We start from the raw sequence: 16674 nt of genomic DNA, 5'->3' as shown, positions 1-16674 counted from the left end.
AAATGTAGATTAAGAAGGTGAGCCCCATGTGGGACAGGGACTGTGTCTGATCCAGTGCCTGGCCCATAGTAAGTGCTTAATACCATAAGGAAAATCCTTTACTGCCTTTCAAATCGGGGTTCCATAAACATAATATTTAAGACTTCAAAATCAATAAGGTGAGACTCACCCAAGTAATGTCACTGGGAGAACTGACGTGCTGAAAATGACAAAGTCAAAAATTTAAGAGTAGATTCACCTTTAAAATGCAAATATGTCACTTTAAACATCTCAAGTGTTAGAAAAGCTCAGGAATAGAGATTACTTGGACAATATTTTCCACTTTCTGCTTTTTTCCTATAACTAAGGTGTTCTAATGTAATTTCTTTGAAACTTTTAGTCAGGGTCCTTGCTTTATACTATATTTTTGACAATAAGGTATTCCTCCATGTAGGAAAGTGACCTTAAAAAATCCTTGGTCTAATGTAAGCCACTCGAAAGATAAAGTACAAGCTAACCACTATCACACAAAACTTAAAATAGTGGCATACTATGGCCCCATATCATGACATCTTTCTCATTTGTCTGTCACCTCTGTCTCATTAGTGTTGAGACCTTCCAGAAGTCATCAGGTGGGGAGAGCAACTCCCTCTGCCCTCTGCCCTCTGGGCTGGGTTTTGTTCATTTGAAGCGAGCCATCACCTAGCCGTCACCGCCTGGGAAGCACAGATAAGGTCCACACTCCTTCTCCCCCCCACCCCCAAGCAGATCTGCCTTATGTTGTGGAGGTCAAAAGGGTGTGTAGAAACAGTGACCCCACCTAAAGCAAAAAAAGAAAGACCTCCCGGCTGGGTCCAGGCCTGGCTGCAGGTTTGTCCGGGTGGCAGCCCTGCTCAGGGGGGACAAGTGGCAAGGGCACTGCCCTGGTAATTTGGAGGGCTCGGGTGCTCTCCCTCGTCCTGCCCATGGCCCGCTAATGTGGGGCGAGACTATACGTGCACTTCATTCATTCAAGCCTATTTGAGTGCTAACTGCGCAGAGCACTGTACAAAGTGCTTGGGAGAGCACAAAATAACAAGAAACAGACACATTCCCTGCCCATAATGAGCCCATGTCCCTGTTCGACCTCCTACTGGCTCGTTGCCCTCTGAGACCACGTGATAATGGAGCGGGCAGGGGCTGGAGGCTGAGAGTGGTACCGTGCAAAGCATCAGTGCAGATCGTCGATAATATTAATAATGATGGTATTGGTTAAGCGCTTACTCTGTGCCAGGCCCTGTACTAAGCGTTGGGGTAGGTACAAGCAAACCGTATTGGACACAGTCCCTGTCCCACATGGAGCTGACACTCTCAATCCCCATTTTATAGATGAGGCAACTGAGGCCCAGAGAAGTGAAGTGACTTGCCCAAGGTCACACAGCAGACAAGTGGCAGAACCGTGATTAGAACCCATTACCTTCTGACTCCCAGGCCTGTAATCCGTCCACTATGCAGCCGTGCTGTTTCAATCCCTCTGCACCTCCAGCGTCGTTGAGAACGTGGCTCATCTGAAGGGAGATGCCATTACATCTCGATGGTTTGGGGTCCCCTTGGGGGGCAAACGGCACCCCGCTATGGCAGAACATTAGAATAATAATAATAATGTTGGTATTTGTTAAACGCTTACTATGTACAGAGCACTGTTCTAAGCACTGGGGTAGGAACAGGGGAATCAGGTTGTCCCTCGTGAGGCTCACAGTCAATCCCCATTTTACAGATGAGGTAACTGAGGCAGAGAGAAGTTAAGTGACTTGCCCACAGTCACACAGCTGACAAATGGCTGTAAGCTCGTTATGGGCAGGGAACAATGCTGTTACACCATACTCTCCCAAACGCCTAGTACAGTGTTCCCCTCACAGTTAAGCGCTTAGTACCACTGATTGACTGATCGAAGAGGGCCCCAACAGGGGTGAGAGAAGCACATTTTACTCTTTAAATTGGCATAAGGTTCCCTAAGCAGGGTGGAGTAGGTCTTTTGTAATGGAATTGGGTAAGTGCTCACTATGTGTGCTGTGGAAGATTTCATTCATTCATTCAATCGTATTTACTGAGCGCTTACTATGTGCAAGCACTTTACTAAGCGCTTAGAAAGTACAATTCGGCAACAGATAGAGACGATCCCTGCCCAACAACGGGCTCAAAGTCTAGAAAGGGGGAGACAGACAATAAAACAAGTAGATAGGAGATAAGGTGTAAGATAATCAGGTCGGACACAATTCCTGCCCCGCAGTTAAGTAGGAAGGAGAACGGGTGTTGAACTCCCATTTTCCAGATGAAGAAATTGGCACAGAGAAGTTAAGTGTTTTGCCCCAATTCACACTATAGGTAAGTGGCATAACGGAGATCAGAACCCAAGTCTTCTGACTGCTGTTGGCCCGTGCTCTTTCCACGAGGGCCACTCACCTTCTTTCCCCGCTACAGAGAATCAATTTGACTTATTTTTAAGATGAAACACTCCATTGAGGAAAAGCACGGTGCTCAAGGAGAGCCATTTATGGGTTTGATATGCGATTCAAAACATGATGTCATGACACTAACGCACAGCTACCACAGAGAAGGCCGACTCCACGAGACACAAATTGCCACATTTTGAAATCTGCGTTGGACCGAAAGACCACCGATTGTGGTACCAAAGTTGTGTGTTGATTTTTCTAGTTGTGCCCCCACACTGCCATAAGGAGGGCACGTAGTTCCCTCTACTGGTCATCTTCTGGTAAAGGACTGCTTGGGTTTCTAAGCGACAAGAAAATAAACAACTCCAGGGGAAACTCCAGACAAATGTGTCTCCCGTTTCCTAAGTAACTGATCATAACCGAACCTTCCTCACCGAGACACCTTCCACTCTGTTGACTCTGTGCGCATTCTCTAAGACTGCAGACATTAAAAAGTGATCCAATCGTACCTTCGTCTCTGGGAACACTACCCGGCAACAGTTGATAAGGAAAAATGGTCAATTATTCACTTTTTTTTTTTAGCAACATTTGTTAAGCGTTTACTATGAGCCAGTCACTCTTCTAAGAGTTAGGGTAGAGACGAGGCAATTGGGTTGGACATGTCCATGTCCCACATGGGACTCACAGCCATACTCCACATTTTACAGTTGAGGTAACTGAGGCACAGACAAGTGGAGTAACTTACTCCAAGGCCACACAGCAGACAAGTGGCGGAGCCAGCATTAGGACCCAGGTCCTTCTGACTCCTGGCCCGTGCTTTAAGTCACTAGGCCATTCTGTTCCAGTAAATAAGTACATGAGAGAGATCAATCTATCACTGGTGTTTATTGAGCAAGTATGGTTTGCAGAACACTGTGCTAAGTGCTTGGGGGAGTGTAGGATAAAACAGATGGAGAGACATGGGCCAGTGAGACACACGGCCAAATCAGAAACAGTGGGCATTTCTCCATAATCATTAACTCGGGTTTTTCCGGCCACTCCAGAACGAAACTCCCCCCAAACCATTCTCCGGATGGGATATTCTGGGAGGCTAGACATTTATACGTTGGCTGCACTTTGATTAAAAAAAGAAATCTATAAATTCCTAATAAGTTATCTGCAAAGGGATCAGCAACTTACTGCATTGTTATTTAATAGAAAAAAGGGAAATGAAATAGAACAGAACTTCATTCTTTTCTTACAGGTAGCTTAGTGGGTGGGGTTTCCATTAAGTTGCAAGGAAGTGGTAAGTACAGAGGTCCAAGGTTGGAGGGTGGAAAAGGAGTGAAAGACAGAGAGAGACAGACAGACAGACAGACAAAGGGAGAGTCAGAGAAAGAGGAAAAATCAGAGAGGGAGGGGGAGAGTCAGAAAGGGAGAGGAAGAGATGGAGAGAGAGGGAGGGAGACAGACAGAAGGAGATAGAGAGGGAAGACAGAGAGGGAGAGGGGGAGAGACTTGCCTGAAGTCCCACAGCAGGCAAGTGGCAGGGCCTAGCTGCGAACCCAGATTCAGGTCCTTGCTCGAGATGGTGGGGCTGCCTGTAGGGAGACCTCCTCGGGAAGACCAGATAGGAGCTGGAGAAGCAGTGGTGACGGCGGTGGCAGCTGAGCTCGACAGCCGGCCCCCAGGCCAGCCCAGATGGCCCAACCGGTGACCCTCCCGTGGGTCCGGTTTACAAGCCTGCTGTGCCCGTCCTCAAATCGCTCACGTGTAGAATGGCGATGGACATCATTCCACGGGCAGCCACTAACCCTGATTCAACCGTCAAACCCACAACCCCGAGGCCCTTCAGAAACCATTCTGGTCAGAATAAACACTGTGGTGTCTGTTAAGCTCCTACTCTGCGCCAAACATCGTGATAAGCACCGGGGTGGACGGATACCACCCGATTAGATACAGCCCCTGTTCCTCATGGGGCTCACTGCCTATGGGCAACAACCTTGGGAAAGAGCCTCAGTCTTCTCACTGGAAAATGGGGAGATAAACAACAGTATTTATTGAGCGCTGATTATGTGCGGAATACTGTATTAAGTGCTTGGGAGAACACAATACAGCAGAATTAGCAGACGCATTCCTGCCCATAATGAGCTGACAGTCTAGAGATAATACCCCTTCTCTCTCCCTCACCTTGTGAGCCCTGTTTCGTACAGAAAACGTGGTCAGTGTAATAAAAGTAATAATAAAAATAATACCCAATAGACCATTACTACTTCCCTTCAAAGCTTTATTGAAAGTACATCTTCAAGAGGCCTCCCCTGACAAAGCCCTTTTTTCCTTTTCTTCTACTCCCCTGTGCATCGCTCTATCTTGCTCCCTTTATTCATCCCCCTCCCAGCCTCACAACACTGAAGTACTTATCTTTATCTACTTATTTATATCGGTCTCTCCCCCGTTAGACTGTAAGATTGTTGTGGGCAGGGAAAGTGTCTGTTATATGGTACCCACCCCAAGTGCTTAGTACAGTACTCTGCACACAGTAAGTGCTCAATAAATACAATTGACTGAGTAATTATAATAAATCATCATAATAATGGTGCTTATTATGCACGGTACTAAGCCCTGGGGTAGACAAAAGATAAACAGGTCCCACATGGGGTTCACAGCCTAAGAAGGAGTGAGAAGAGGGACTGAATCTCCATTTTGCATTTAAGGAAACTGTGGCACAGAGAAGTGAAGTGACTTGCCCAAGGTCACATAGCCTACAAGTGGAGTGGCCAGGATTACAGTTTAGGTCCTCTGACTCCCAGGCCCCTACTCCTTCCACTTAGACCTGCTCCTCAACTTTAATTTACCTTGTATCTACCCTGGTCCTTAACGCTTAAGCAACACCAGCATTGTTCAGGTCTGGTTTTCCTCAAGATTGCTACCCTTCATTGTCCCAGCGTACTGCAACTCTGTTTCTTTTACCTCTGTCTGCTTTTCTACAAGAAAACATTGTTTCCAATGATAATGGGAAAGGAGATAGAACAGGATCCTTCAGATTCCATTTCATTTATGTGACGCAAGACTTGTTCAAGACTTATTTCTATGGCGCAAATGGTTGAAAACAAAGGAGTGATACTTCTTGGGTATCAGACTTGATCTTGGATTACGGTGAAGGCTACGATAAATGGAATTCTAGTTGGCTTACTGCGCAAAACTAAAATAAAGTTACCATGATCAAAAACATTTTTTCCGCATGTTTTTAAATTTTTTATGGTATCTCTTAAGCACTATGTGTCAAGCACTGTTCTAAATGTTGGTGAAGATGTAAGGTAATCAGTTGGTCACAGTCCCTGTCCCCCATAGGGATCACAGTCTAAATCAGAGTGAGAAAAGTTTAATCCCTATTTTACAGATGAACTGTGGCACCGTGAAGTTCAGTGGATTTCCCGATTTACACAGCAGACAAGCGGCAGAGCCAAGATTAGAACCCAGGTCCTCTGACTTCCACACCTTTGTTCTACCCACGAGGCTACACTGCTTCTGCTTAAAAAAACCACCAAAAACCCAACAACCCAAAAGAGATATTTGCTAACATTTTTCATTTGCATATTTCAAGGTTTGAAATTGAACAGCTAGAATGCAATATCTTTGCTTAATAAAAAAATCTACTAAATTATAAAGACCTAATCTTCGCAATAAAAATTCTGCTAGATTAGAAAATCCTAAAGCGCATGGATTGTGTTAATTAACTGTACTCTCCCAGATGCTTAGTTCATGGTCTGCACACAGTAAGCGCTCAATACTATTAATTAAATGCAATTAATATTTCAATCACTGTTCTAAGCATTTGGGAAAGTACAATACAGCCGAATCAGTAGACCCAAACCCTTACCCTGAACGAGCTTACGGTCTAGTGGAGACAGACGTTAGAATAAATTACAGGTAGGGGAAATGGCGGAACATAAAGAAACACGAACAAGTGCTATGAGGCAAATAAATTGCTTAAGAGGTACAGACCCAAGTGTATAGGTGACACTGAAGGGAGGCTCAAAAGATGGGGAATTGAGGGGGGCTAGTCAGGATGTCCTCTTGGAGGAGATTTCATTTTAGCAAGGTTTAGAAGATGAGGAGAGAGGCAGTCTGTCAGGACAGAGGGCGGACGCAGGAAAAGTCGGCCGTGAGACAGGTGAAGTCAAGGTAGGTGGCATTAGGGGAGCTGAGGATGAGGTCTGGGTTGCCATCGGAGATCACTGAAGTAAGGTACAAGGGGATGAGCCCATCGACTGATTTAAAGCCGACGGTGAGGAGTTTCCGTTCGATGCAGAGGTGGATGGGCAACCCCGGGAGATTCCCAAGGAGCGGGGAGATGTGGACTGTACATTTTGTAGAAAAATCACCCAGGGGGGCAAAGTGATTTAAACTTATTTACATCTATAGTGGAATTCAGAATTTCTTATTCTTTCCATTTCGGGGGTTCAAATTTTAAGCCACCTATCTACCATTAGCACTTCACCTTGTAACTATTACGTTGGCAGGTGGCAAGTCAGCCACATGAGTCCCACGTGGGACAGGGACTGTGTCCAACCCAATTTGCTTGTATCTGCCCTGGTGCTTAGGTCAGTGCCTGGCACATAGGAAGCACTTAACCAATACCATTATTATTATTGTTGTTGGCAAAATCTCTGGCCAGGCATGTTGGATTATAAAGATACACCCTTTTAAAAAAAAATGGTATTTATTAAGTGCTCACTAGGTGTCAAGCACAATAAATAGAAATGATTGAGCCTAAGTGCCGCGGTAGATACACATTGATCAGGCCGGATACAGTCCTCTTCCCACATGGTGCTCCAAGTCAAGTAGGAAGGAAAACAGGTAATGAATCCCCGTTTTGCAGTGGTTGAGGCTGAGCGACGGATCAGCAAGTGGCATAACTGGATTTAGAACCCAGTTCCTCTGGCTCTTGGGCCTCTGCTTTATTTACTTGTTCATACTCCTTTCCATTTTTAGGGTTTAACTCAATTTCTACAACACAAATCATTTTTAAACAGGAATTGGGCCCCCTAAGAATTCCTTATCATTCATTCAATCGTATTTACTGAGCGCTTTCTGTGTGCAGAGCACTGTACTGAGCACTAGGAATGTACAATTTGGCAACAGATACAGACAATCTGGGCCCAACAACGGGCTCACAGTCTAAAAGGGGAGATGGACAGCAAAACAAAACAAGTAGACAGGCAACAAAACAAGTAGACAGGCAACCTATCGACTGAGCACTTACAGTGTGCAGAGCACTGTACTAAGCACTTGGGAGAGTACAATAATAGCAGGCACATTCCCTGCAGACAGTGAGCTTACAGTCTTATTTTTAAATGTATCTTGGCTGTCGTCAACAGAAGCGCCATGTACTTTGGAAATTGATATGTAGAAGGTCTGGACAATTTTTCATGCGTCAGTTTTTTTTCTTTTTCCTGGATCTCCCTCCTCTCTTTAAAGAATCTAGAGTTTCCTTTTGGTAACTGACACACAAGGTCAGCTTTGCTAATCTCTTGTGTGACCTCAATCTTCTCTTGCCAATATACCTCAATATCAAAATTGGGATATCATTAAGTTTCAAATTAAGGGAAACGTCCTTTACCTTGTCTGAATGTCAACTTGGAGAGAAACTGCATGTCCTAGGGGATGGGGCATGGGCCTGGGAGGCAGAAGGACCTGGATTCTAAGGCTGACTCTGACATTCATGTGCTGGGTGATCCTGGGCAAGTCACTGCACTTCTCTATGGCTCGGTTACCTCATCTGTAAAATGGGGATTAAGACTGAGCCCCAAGTGGGACAGGGACTGTGTCCAACCTGATCAGCCTGTATCTACCCCAGCACTTAGTCGAGTGCCTGGTACAAAGTAAGCATTTAACAAATATCATTAAAAAATACTCCAGTCGTAGCTGAAATATTGAGTACTTAGCCCACTGCTTTATTTGCAAAAGGCATGAAAAAACTGCAAACATGTGGCATATGTGAATCATAAAAATAAGCTAGACAACCATATATCAGACATTTTAACCAGAATTTTATCCCCTTACAAAAACAGTAAACTCCAATTGCCCTACAAGTTAGACATTTTAAAAATCCGATTGATTCCAATTTATCCCACGTATCCTTCCAGATTCCTACAGACCACTGCACAGCAGCTTTGTCTATTCACATATGAATCTCTTATCCTAATAGACAACGTGCAACCTTTGTGGGGAAATCAGTGGGATAAGGGGAGAAAGAATGGTACCTTCTGTTAGAGCTGGGGACTTTTCAGTAAAAATTTAAACTGGAAATAAAGGACTTTGGAACTACCAAACCATTAAAAACAACAGGAAGAATCCAAGACTGTGAATCACTTTGATCAGCAAAGAGGTCTAAAGCCAGAGAATGAGAGAAGTCATCTCCGAAGTGAAGTTCATTTTCTCACCTGTGGCTTAAAAAAAAAAAATCTATCAACGATGAGAGATTAATTTTCACTTTGTCGTTCCCCTACAGACCAATAATACTTCTACGGCACAAATCCGCTCATTAAATTCAATCCACTTCAAATAATCATCGGGAGAAGGGTGAATGAATAAAGAACAAAGTGGTTTTCCCGGTTCAAGACGAAATCTAACCTGGCAGACTACGGAAGGCCAGGCCTTTAAGTACTGTCCTGAGAGAATCCACTGAACTCACTGATTTCCGGAAATCACCAATCCTGTTGTTCAAATGCCACGTCTGGCCTTCTTGGCGAATGTTTGAGACTTGCAAGTTTGTAGTCCAAGGTCCCGCAGAGCAAGTTAGGCTGGTAGAGCAGGGGTTAGAGGCCCCCGGTACAGGAAGCAGGATGCCGGGAGGAATCTTCCCAAGAGCCAGCAAGGTCCTGAAGGGGGATAGGTTGATTTAGGCAGTGGGTATCCTAAGGGACGGCTTCCGACCGGGCAGAGCAAAGACGGACATGCTCCTTCCTTCTCCGAGGACGCCTGGGAGAATTGACCAACACCTGGCCTGACTCCATTTAGCAGGACAGCAAACTACCCTCTAAAAACACTGGGGCTCTTGGAGGCTTCAGCTTTGGACTGAAAATCGCTGACGTCCGGTGAGCCGATTTTTCCACCACCAATCTGTGTGTGAACCAACGTGGTACACCTGCCAGTTTCTTCAGTGCGGCCAATGCGCCTCTGTGGCAGGACTGTTCCGTTTGGTCCCTGAGGTCTGGGAATCTGATTCCCATTTTGCCTAAGGTCCATGCCTGCACCCACAGAACCAGCCAAGCACTTCAGAGGATCCCAAAGTGACTTATAATTGCAGTTGTAACCACGGCACATAGTCATTATGGGCAGGGAATGTGTCTATGTTGTTCCATTGTACTCTCCCAAGTGCTTAGTACAGTCCTCTGCACAGTAAGTGCTCAGTAAATACCATCAATTGACTGACCAACTGTGTCTAATTACCACCTTGATTCTCTCCCTGTGCTCAGTACAGTGCTCTGCACATGGTAAGCATTTTAAAAATACTTTTACTACCGCCGGTGACTAAGTTAGTAACTTTCTTCGTGCCCTTCCAAGCACTTAGTACAGTGCTCTGCACACACTAAGTGTTTCAAAATACTATTATTACTTCCTGGTGACTAAATTAGTAACTTTCCATATATTCACCTAAGCACTTAGTATAGGGCTCTGCAAACAGTAAGCACTTATTTCATAAACACTAATACAACTCCCCAATGACTAAATTACTAAGTTCTTTTATACTCCCCCAAGCACTTAGTACAGTCCTTAATAAATGGTAATAGCACTCCCCGGTAACTAACTTAGTAACATTCTTCATACTCTCCCAAGCACTTAATACAGTACTCTGCACACAGGAAGTGCTTATTAAGTACTATCACTACTACCTGGTGATTAAATTGGTAAGTTTCTTTGTACTCTTCCAAATGCTTAATACAGTGCTCTGCACCCAATAAACTGTTAATAAATACTATTAATGTTGGTATTTGTTGGTATTTGTTAAGCGCTTACTATGTGCCGAGCACTGTTCTAAGCGCTGGGGTAGACATAGGGGAATCAGGTTGTCCCACGTGGGGCTCACAGTCTTAATCCCCATTTTACAGATGAGGGAACTGAGGCACAGAGAAGTTAAGTGACTTGCCCACAGTCACACAGCCGACAAGTGTTACGACTATTACGACTCCTTGTCAACTTTTTTCAACATACAATAGGTATGACCTGCTGTAGTTTGCAATACATCTATATCCTACAAGAAGACTCAAAATGCCACCTTTCCAGAAGGCAGTGACTTTAAAGTAATTATTTTTCAAAGATTTGGGAATCCTATCTGCTTCACCTCCCTTCAGACTTTCTCCTCTTTGGGCTGCCGTAGCTCCACTAGAAGTCTGGTGAGTTCCCCTTAACTTTGACAAACCCAGAGTATGTAAATAGCAGAGGAACGCTGGCTAAATGGTATCGATAATGAAGCAATGTGGCTTAGTGAAAGAACATGGGCTTGGGAATCAGAGGACCTGGGTTCTAATCCTAGATCCACCACTTGCCTGCTCTGTGACCTGGGAGAAGTCACTTATCTATGTCTCAATTTCCTCCTCTGTGAAATGGCCATATCTGTGCTTCCTTCTACTTAGACTATAAGTCCCTGAGGGACATGGGTCGAGGGACTGTACCCAACCTGATTATCTTGTATCAATCCCCAATGCTTAGAACAGTGCTTGACACATGATAAGAGTTTAACCAATACCATTATCTTCCTCACTGTAAGGTGAGAATCCTCATCTGAAGAAGATAAACCAAAGAGTCTTTTAAAAATCACATTAACTTGAAAGAGATGTTTTCAGTCTGTTGTGACATCAGGGTACAAGACTTCCGAGGATCAGTGGATGGAATCAGGGATCTTCACTGCTTTATAACAGAAGGATCTTGTTTAATAAATTCCTTAAAAAGTTAGCTCCCATGGATTAATCCACTGTATTTATTGAGCGCTTACAGAATGCAGAACACCATACTAAGTCGATAGACATATGCCTATGATGTACTTCGACTACCCGTAAGTCGTTCTTTATAATGATTTTTATCCAGGTTCGCTTTTCATTCAATGTACGATCAAATTACAGAATCAAAATCCTACATAATAAATCGACAGAAGCCAGGCTAATGACGACATGCAATAAAGAAGTATTATGATGAGATTAATGATTCATAATAAAGACTCGATTATCCGATTGTGTGTGTCTTCACTTTGTGTTTTGGAGATTAAAGGAACCCTGTTCCCATCCCTCTGGAGAGAGTCTGTGCCCCATGAGGGACAGCAACTGTGCCCAGTTTATCTTGTATCCACCCCAGCGCTTAGCACAGTCCTCATCACCAGCACTGTTATGATTACGGTGCAGAATCAGAAGAAACTGTTGTGCTCGTATATGTGTTGTCATTTGAGGCAAGAGCATTACTATGCAAGTTTTACTTATCATGAGGTTCTTCAAGAATGAAATCACCAAGATTCAGGAGCTCTGAAATCATTTTAAATAATAATGATAATAATGATAGGCATCTGTTGAGTGTTTAGGTAGAGGGTGAGGCCCATGTGGGACAGGAACTGGGTCCAACCTGATTAACTTGCATTTACCCTAATGCTCAAAACAGTGCTCGGCATATAGTAAGCGCTTAACAAGAACCATGATTATTGTTATCTTGAGCCAAGCACTGTAATAAGTGATTAGATTGATAAAAGATGATCAGGTTAGACACTGTCCCTGCCCCACAATGGGCTCACCGTCCAAGTCACCAATGTCCAAAGTCACACAGCAGGCAGAGCATGGAGCAGAATTCAAGCTAAAGGCCTCTGACTCATAGGCCCATGTTCTTTCTAGTAGACCACGGTGCTTCTATTAATAATAATAATAATAATGATGGTATTTGTTAAGTGCTCACTATGTGCCAAGCACTGTTTTAAGTGCTGGGATAGATACAAGGTTATCAGATTGTCCCACATGAGGCTCATCTGTTAATCCCCGTTTTACAGATGACGTAACTGAGCACAGAGAAGTTAAGTGACTTGCCCAAAGTTACACAGCTGACAAGTGGCAAATCTGGGATTAGAACCCACAACCTCTGACTCCCAAGCCCGGGCTCTTGCAAACTGGGGAGCTGTTCTATTTCGGCCCACCCCCTCAAGAAAAGAAAACACGGTGCTAGGCAGCAATTTTCCTGTTTCTCAAGACAAATGTACTTATTTTTGGAGTACAGCAAGGCATTTCAGGATCCACTCTCGCCACTCTTGAAAAGCTTCCACAGGTTTGGGTAAATCCACTGGGTCTTTGTTTCTGAATTTCGCAGCTCTTTCCGGAGCAACAGCAGCACCTTCGTCAATCCACCTCACTAACGCCTTAAATAACAAACAAATAAAAAAGTCACCTTCCGCAGATAGCTGGGCAAAGGCTGATCATTTCTCCAGAAGCAAAAGCGAAGGACAAAAAACAAGGCTGAATCCTCTTTTTCCTCCTCCTTTTTAAGTAGGCTCTTCCCCATATTTCAGGGTACTCACACCCTCTCATCTCCTTCAAATCCAACAAATGATAACTTCCCCCTTTCTCCAAATCCCTTCTGAGGTGACATCTTCTCCGGGAGGCTTTCCTTGATTGATTTTTCTTCTCAGATCATCCATGCCCCCTCCCCGACCCCAGTTTTCCATCAGTGCATTAGAGGACTCCCTCCCTCCCACTGCACTTCTGTACACAATAACAATGAAAATAATTGTGGTATTTATTAAACACGTACTAGTTGCAAGCACTGTACTAGGCACTGGGATAGATACAAGATCATTAGGTCCCCCATTGGACTCACGGTCTAAGTATGAGGGAGAACAGATATTGAATTGAATCCCCATTTTGCAGATGAGGGAAACAAGGCACAGAAAAGTTAAGTGATGTGCCCAAAGTCAAAGAGGAGGTAAGTGGCGGAGTCAGGATTAGAATCCAGGTCCTCTGACCCCCAGATCCAGGTTCTTTCCACTAGGCCACACTACTTCTGTACATATCAACTTACATACCTTACTATTTATGCACTGACTCATCTACATAGCCATTTTACCTTTCTCTTCTACTGTAATTTATTTTCCGTCTGTCTCCACTAATAGTAATAATAATGGCATTTGTTAAGCGCTTACTATGTGCCAAGCACTGTTCAAAGCACTGGGGTAGATGCAAGGTCATCAGGTTGTCCCAGGTGGGGCTCACAGTCTTAATCTCCCTTTTACAGATGAGGCAACTGGGCAAGTCACTTGACAGCTGTGTGACTTTGAGACACAGAGAAGTGGCGGAGCCCACGACCTTTGACTCCCAAGCCCGTGCTCTTTCCCCTAAGCCACGCCGCTTCTCTAAGTAGTAAGCTCTTGAGAGCGGGAATCGTGTCCTCTGAGTCTGTTGTAATAATCATAAGTGAAGGAAGGAATCATGTCCTCGAGGCTATTGTCATAATAACAACAATAAGATGAAGTGCCAAACCATGCTCTAGAAGCTGGAATTCAATACAAGACTATTGTACAGAAGGGGCCCCATGTAGCAGATGAGGAACCCGATGCACAGAGAAATGAAGTGACTTGCTCAAGGTCTCCCAGCTGGCAAGTGGAAGAACTCAGCCCAACTCTCCGTCCCCTGCTCTTTCCACTAGACTCTACTGCACCCCTCTCCCAACCTCTTAGAAGAGTGCTCTGTCAACAAGTTGGCACTAGAGAAGCAGCAGGGCCTAGTGGAAAGAGCAAGGGCCTAGGAGTCAGAGGTCATGGGTTCTAATCCTGAATCTGCCACATCTCTGTGTGACACTGGGCAAGTCACTTCACTTCTCTGGGCCTCAGTTACCTGTCTAAAATGGGGATGAAGACTGTGAGCCCCACGAGGGACAACTTGATGACCCTGTATATACCCCAGTGCTTAGAACAGTGCTTGGCATATAGTAAGTGCTTTAACAAATACCATTATAATTTGAGGTTAGGTTCCTCACAAGACTAGAAGCAACTGGATGCAAGCGATGAACTCTGAATATTCCCTCCAACCCACTACCACTACACGGCCTGGTGGATAGAGCATGGGCCGGAGGATCAGAAGGACCTGGGTTCCAATCCCCTCTCTGCCGCTTGTCTGCTTTATCCCCTTGGGCCAGTCACTTCACTTCTCTGTGCCTCAGGTTCCTGATCTGTAAAATGGGGATTCATACTGTGAACTGTATCCAATCCGATTAGTTTGATTCTACCCCAGCACCCGGTATGGTGGCCGGCCCACAGTGAGGGCTTCATAAAGCCGGAAATATTACTATTATTAGTATTACTACTGCCTCCCGTCTACCTCCTCCAGGCTTGTGAGCGGCTGGCAACCTCAACCGAGTCCCTTCCCCCGTGCCAGAAGAACCAGCCCGACGACTACGTTCTCGGCCTTTCCAGAAACCTCCCCAACACAGAGCTCTTGATGAGCAACGGTCGCTCTGCGCTCTCTACAAAACCACAGCTTCCTGCTCGCTGCACACGAATTTCCTCCCGTAGGGTGCAGAACGGAATCCGGTCCCCGATAGGGGCGGCCGAACCGGGTCGCCTTCGCCTCCGCTCGGCATACCTCGTATCTCCGGGCAAGGCTGAAACCGAGAGCGCAGTGCAGCTTGCGTAAGCAAATGGGGCAGAGACCCGGGGGGCGTCGGTCTGATTCCTCCAGGTGATTGGAGCCCTGCATCACACATGCCAGCCACTGACAGTGACGGAGTCCAAAGATGTGCCCGAGTTCATGGGTGAGGGTCTGAAAGACAGCTGGTTTAGCAAATACACTCTTTTACCACCACTCCCACCTTCCCCACTCTTTCGGCTCTTTGCTGCTCTCCTTATCTCCGGCTGAAATTAAAGAAACACGTCGCTTAAGAACAGAGGACGAGCGGGATGGCCCAGTTGATAGGACATGGGCCTGGGAGGCAGAAGGATCTGGGTTCTAACCCCGGCTCCGCCACGTATCTGCCGGGCGACCATGGGTAAGTCACTTCACTTCTCTGGGCCTCAGCTACCTCATCTGCCAAGTGAGGATTAAGATGGTGAGCCCTAAGTGAGACAGGGATTGTACTCAACTTGATTGGCTTGTATCCATCTAGCTTGTATCTAGCTTGATTAGCTTGTATCAGTTTGATAGGTAAACTGGCACATGCCTGGCACGTAAAAACCAAAACCAAACCATCTTTCCCAAAAACATGTTGAGGAAAAAACACTACACAGAATCTGACACGCATTAGGTGCATAAAACTCTGTCTACTATGTATGGGTCTGCTGTGGAGGGGGAGATGTGTGTTGTAAGGGCAGGGGGCATGTGGAGAGTACTGTACTAAGCACTTGGGGGGGGGACCCGATAACAGAGTTTTATCCCTACATGGGACCTGATGATCTATCTACCCCAGTGCTTAGTACAGTGCATGGCACATAGTAAGGGCTAAACAAACCACAGTGCACAAAACTCTGCTATGAGTTGGTCAATCTAGCCTCAGGCTGTCAGCTTGAGTTCATTATTGTTATTTTTTATGGTACCTGTTTAGCACTTACTCTGAGTCAAACGCTGTTCTAAGCAGTGGGTTCGATTCAAGTTCATCAGGTTGGACACAATCCCTGACCCGCATGGGCCTCAGAGTTTAAGCAGGAAGAAGAACAGACATTGAATCCCCTTTTACAGATGAGAAAATTGAGGGCCACAGAAGTGAAGTGACTTGTCCAAGGGTACACAGCAGGTGACGGGTGAAGCCGGGATTAGAATTCCGATCCTCCGATTCCCAGGCAGGAGCTCTTTAAATTGGGCTGCGATGCTTATGTCCTTGGAGGGGGTGGTATATATGTCTTTAGAAGGCAGAGTTTTCATTCTCCCTAAGCCAACTTTCCAACATGCCCCGAAGAACATTGAGGATATGATGATAATAACGATAACAATAATATCATTTGGTAAGGGCTTACTGTGCCAAGCACTATACTAAGCTCACTGTGGGCAGGGAATCACTCTGTTTATTGTTCTACTGTACTCTCCCAACTGCTTGGTACAGTGCCCTGTGCTCATTAAGCGTTCAATAAATACGACAGTCCTGCAAGTGATGTCTGGCGAGTTATCTGGAGTCAAACCGGCATTCTGGGGTCAAGACCGGTAAAGAAACGGCACCCTGCCACAGTCTCTGGCTTTCTTACTCTTTGCTCCAACGGCCCGCCTCTGGATAATGACGATCCGAGGATGACCTGGTCTACAGTCCAATCTCCCTCATTGGATGGAAA

At 45.3% G+C, this 16674-nt stretch overlaps 1 protein-coding gene across 10 annotated transcripts in view; it reads right to left on the bottom strand.

Annotated features, from left to right (window-relative positions):
* Positions 1 to 16674, bottom strand: part of AMZ2 (archaelysin family metallopeptidase 2) — a 29242-nt gene that overhangs the window by 1176 nt on the left and 11392 nt on the right. For 6 of the 10 annotated variants that reach the window (XM_039914247.1, XM_039914248.1, XM_039914250.1 and 3 more), the window contains 3 exons: positions 15002 to 15178; positions 12628 to 12783; positions 8320 to 9274 (listed from right to left, as the gene is read on the bottom strand). In XM_039914247.1, the coding sequence (XP_039770181.1) occupies positions 12628 to 12783; positions 15002 to 15178 (333 nt within the window). In that variant the 3' untranslated portion in view covers positions 8320 to 9274. Of the gene's footprint in view, positions 1 to 169; positions 200 to 1435; positions 1591 to 8319; positions 9275 to 12627; positions 12784 to 15001; positions 15179 to 16674 lie in introns of those variants that run through there. The other 4 variants (XR_005660883.1, XR_005660884.1, XR_005660885.1 and 1 more) reach the window with 4 other exon arrangements.

This window comes from Ornithorhynchus anatinus, chromosome 15 (assembly GCF_004115215.2).
Source record: "Ornithorhynchus anatinus isolate Pmale09 chromosome 15, mOrnAna1.pri.v4, whole genome shotgun sequence".
NCBI lineage: Eukaryota > Metazoa > Chordata > Mammalia > Monotremata > Ornithorhynchidae > Ornithorhynchus > Ornithorhynchus anatinus.
The sequence above is the reverse complement of the archived record's forward strand: the minus strand, read 5'-3'. Positions and strand labels throughout refer to the sequence as shown.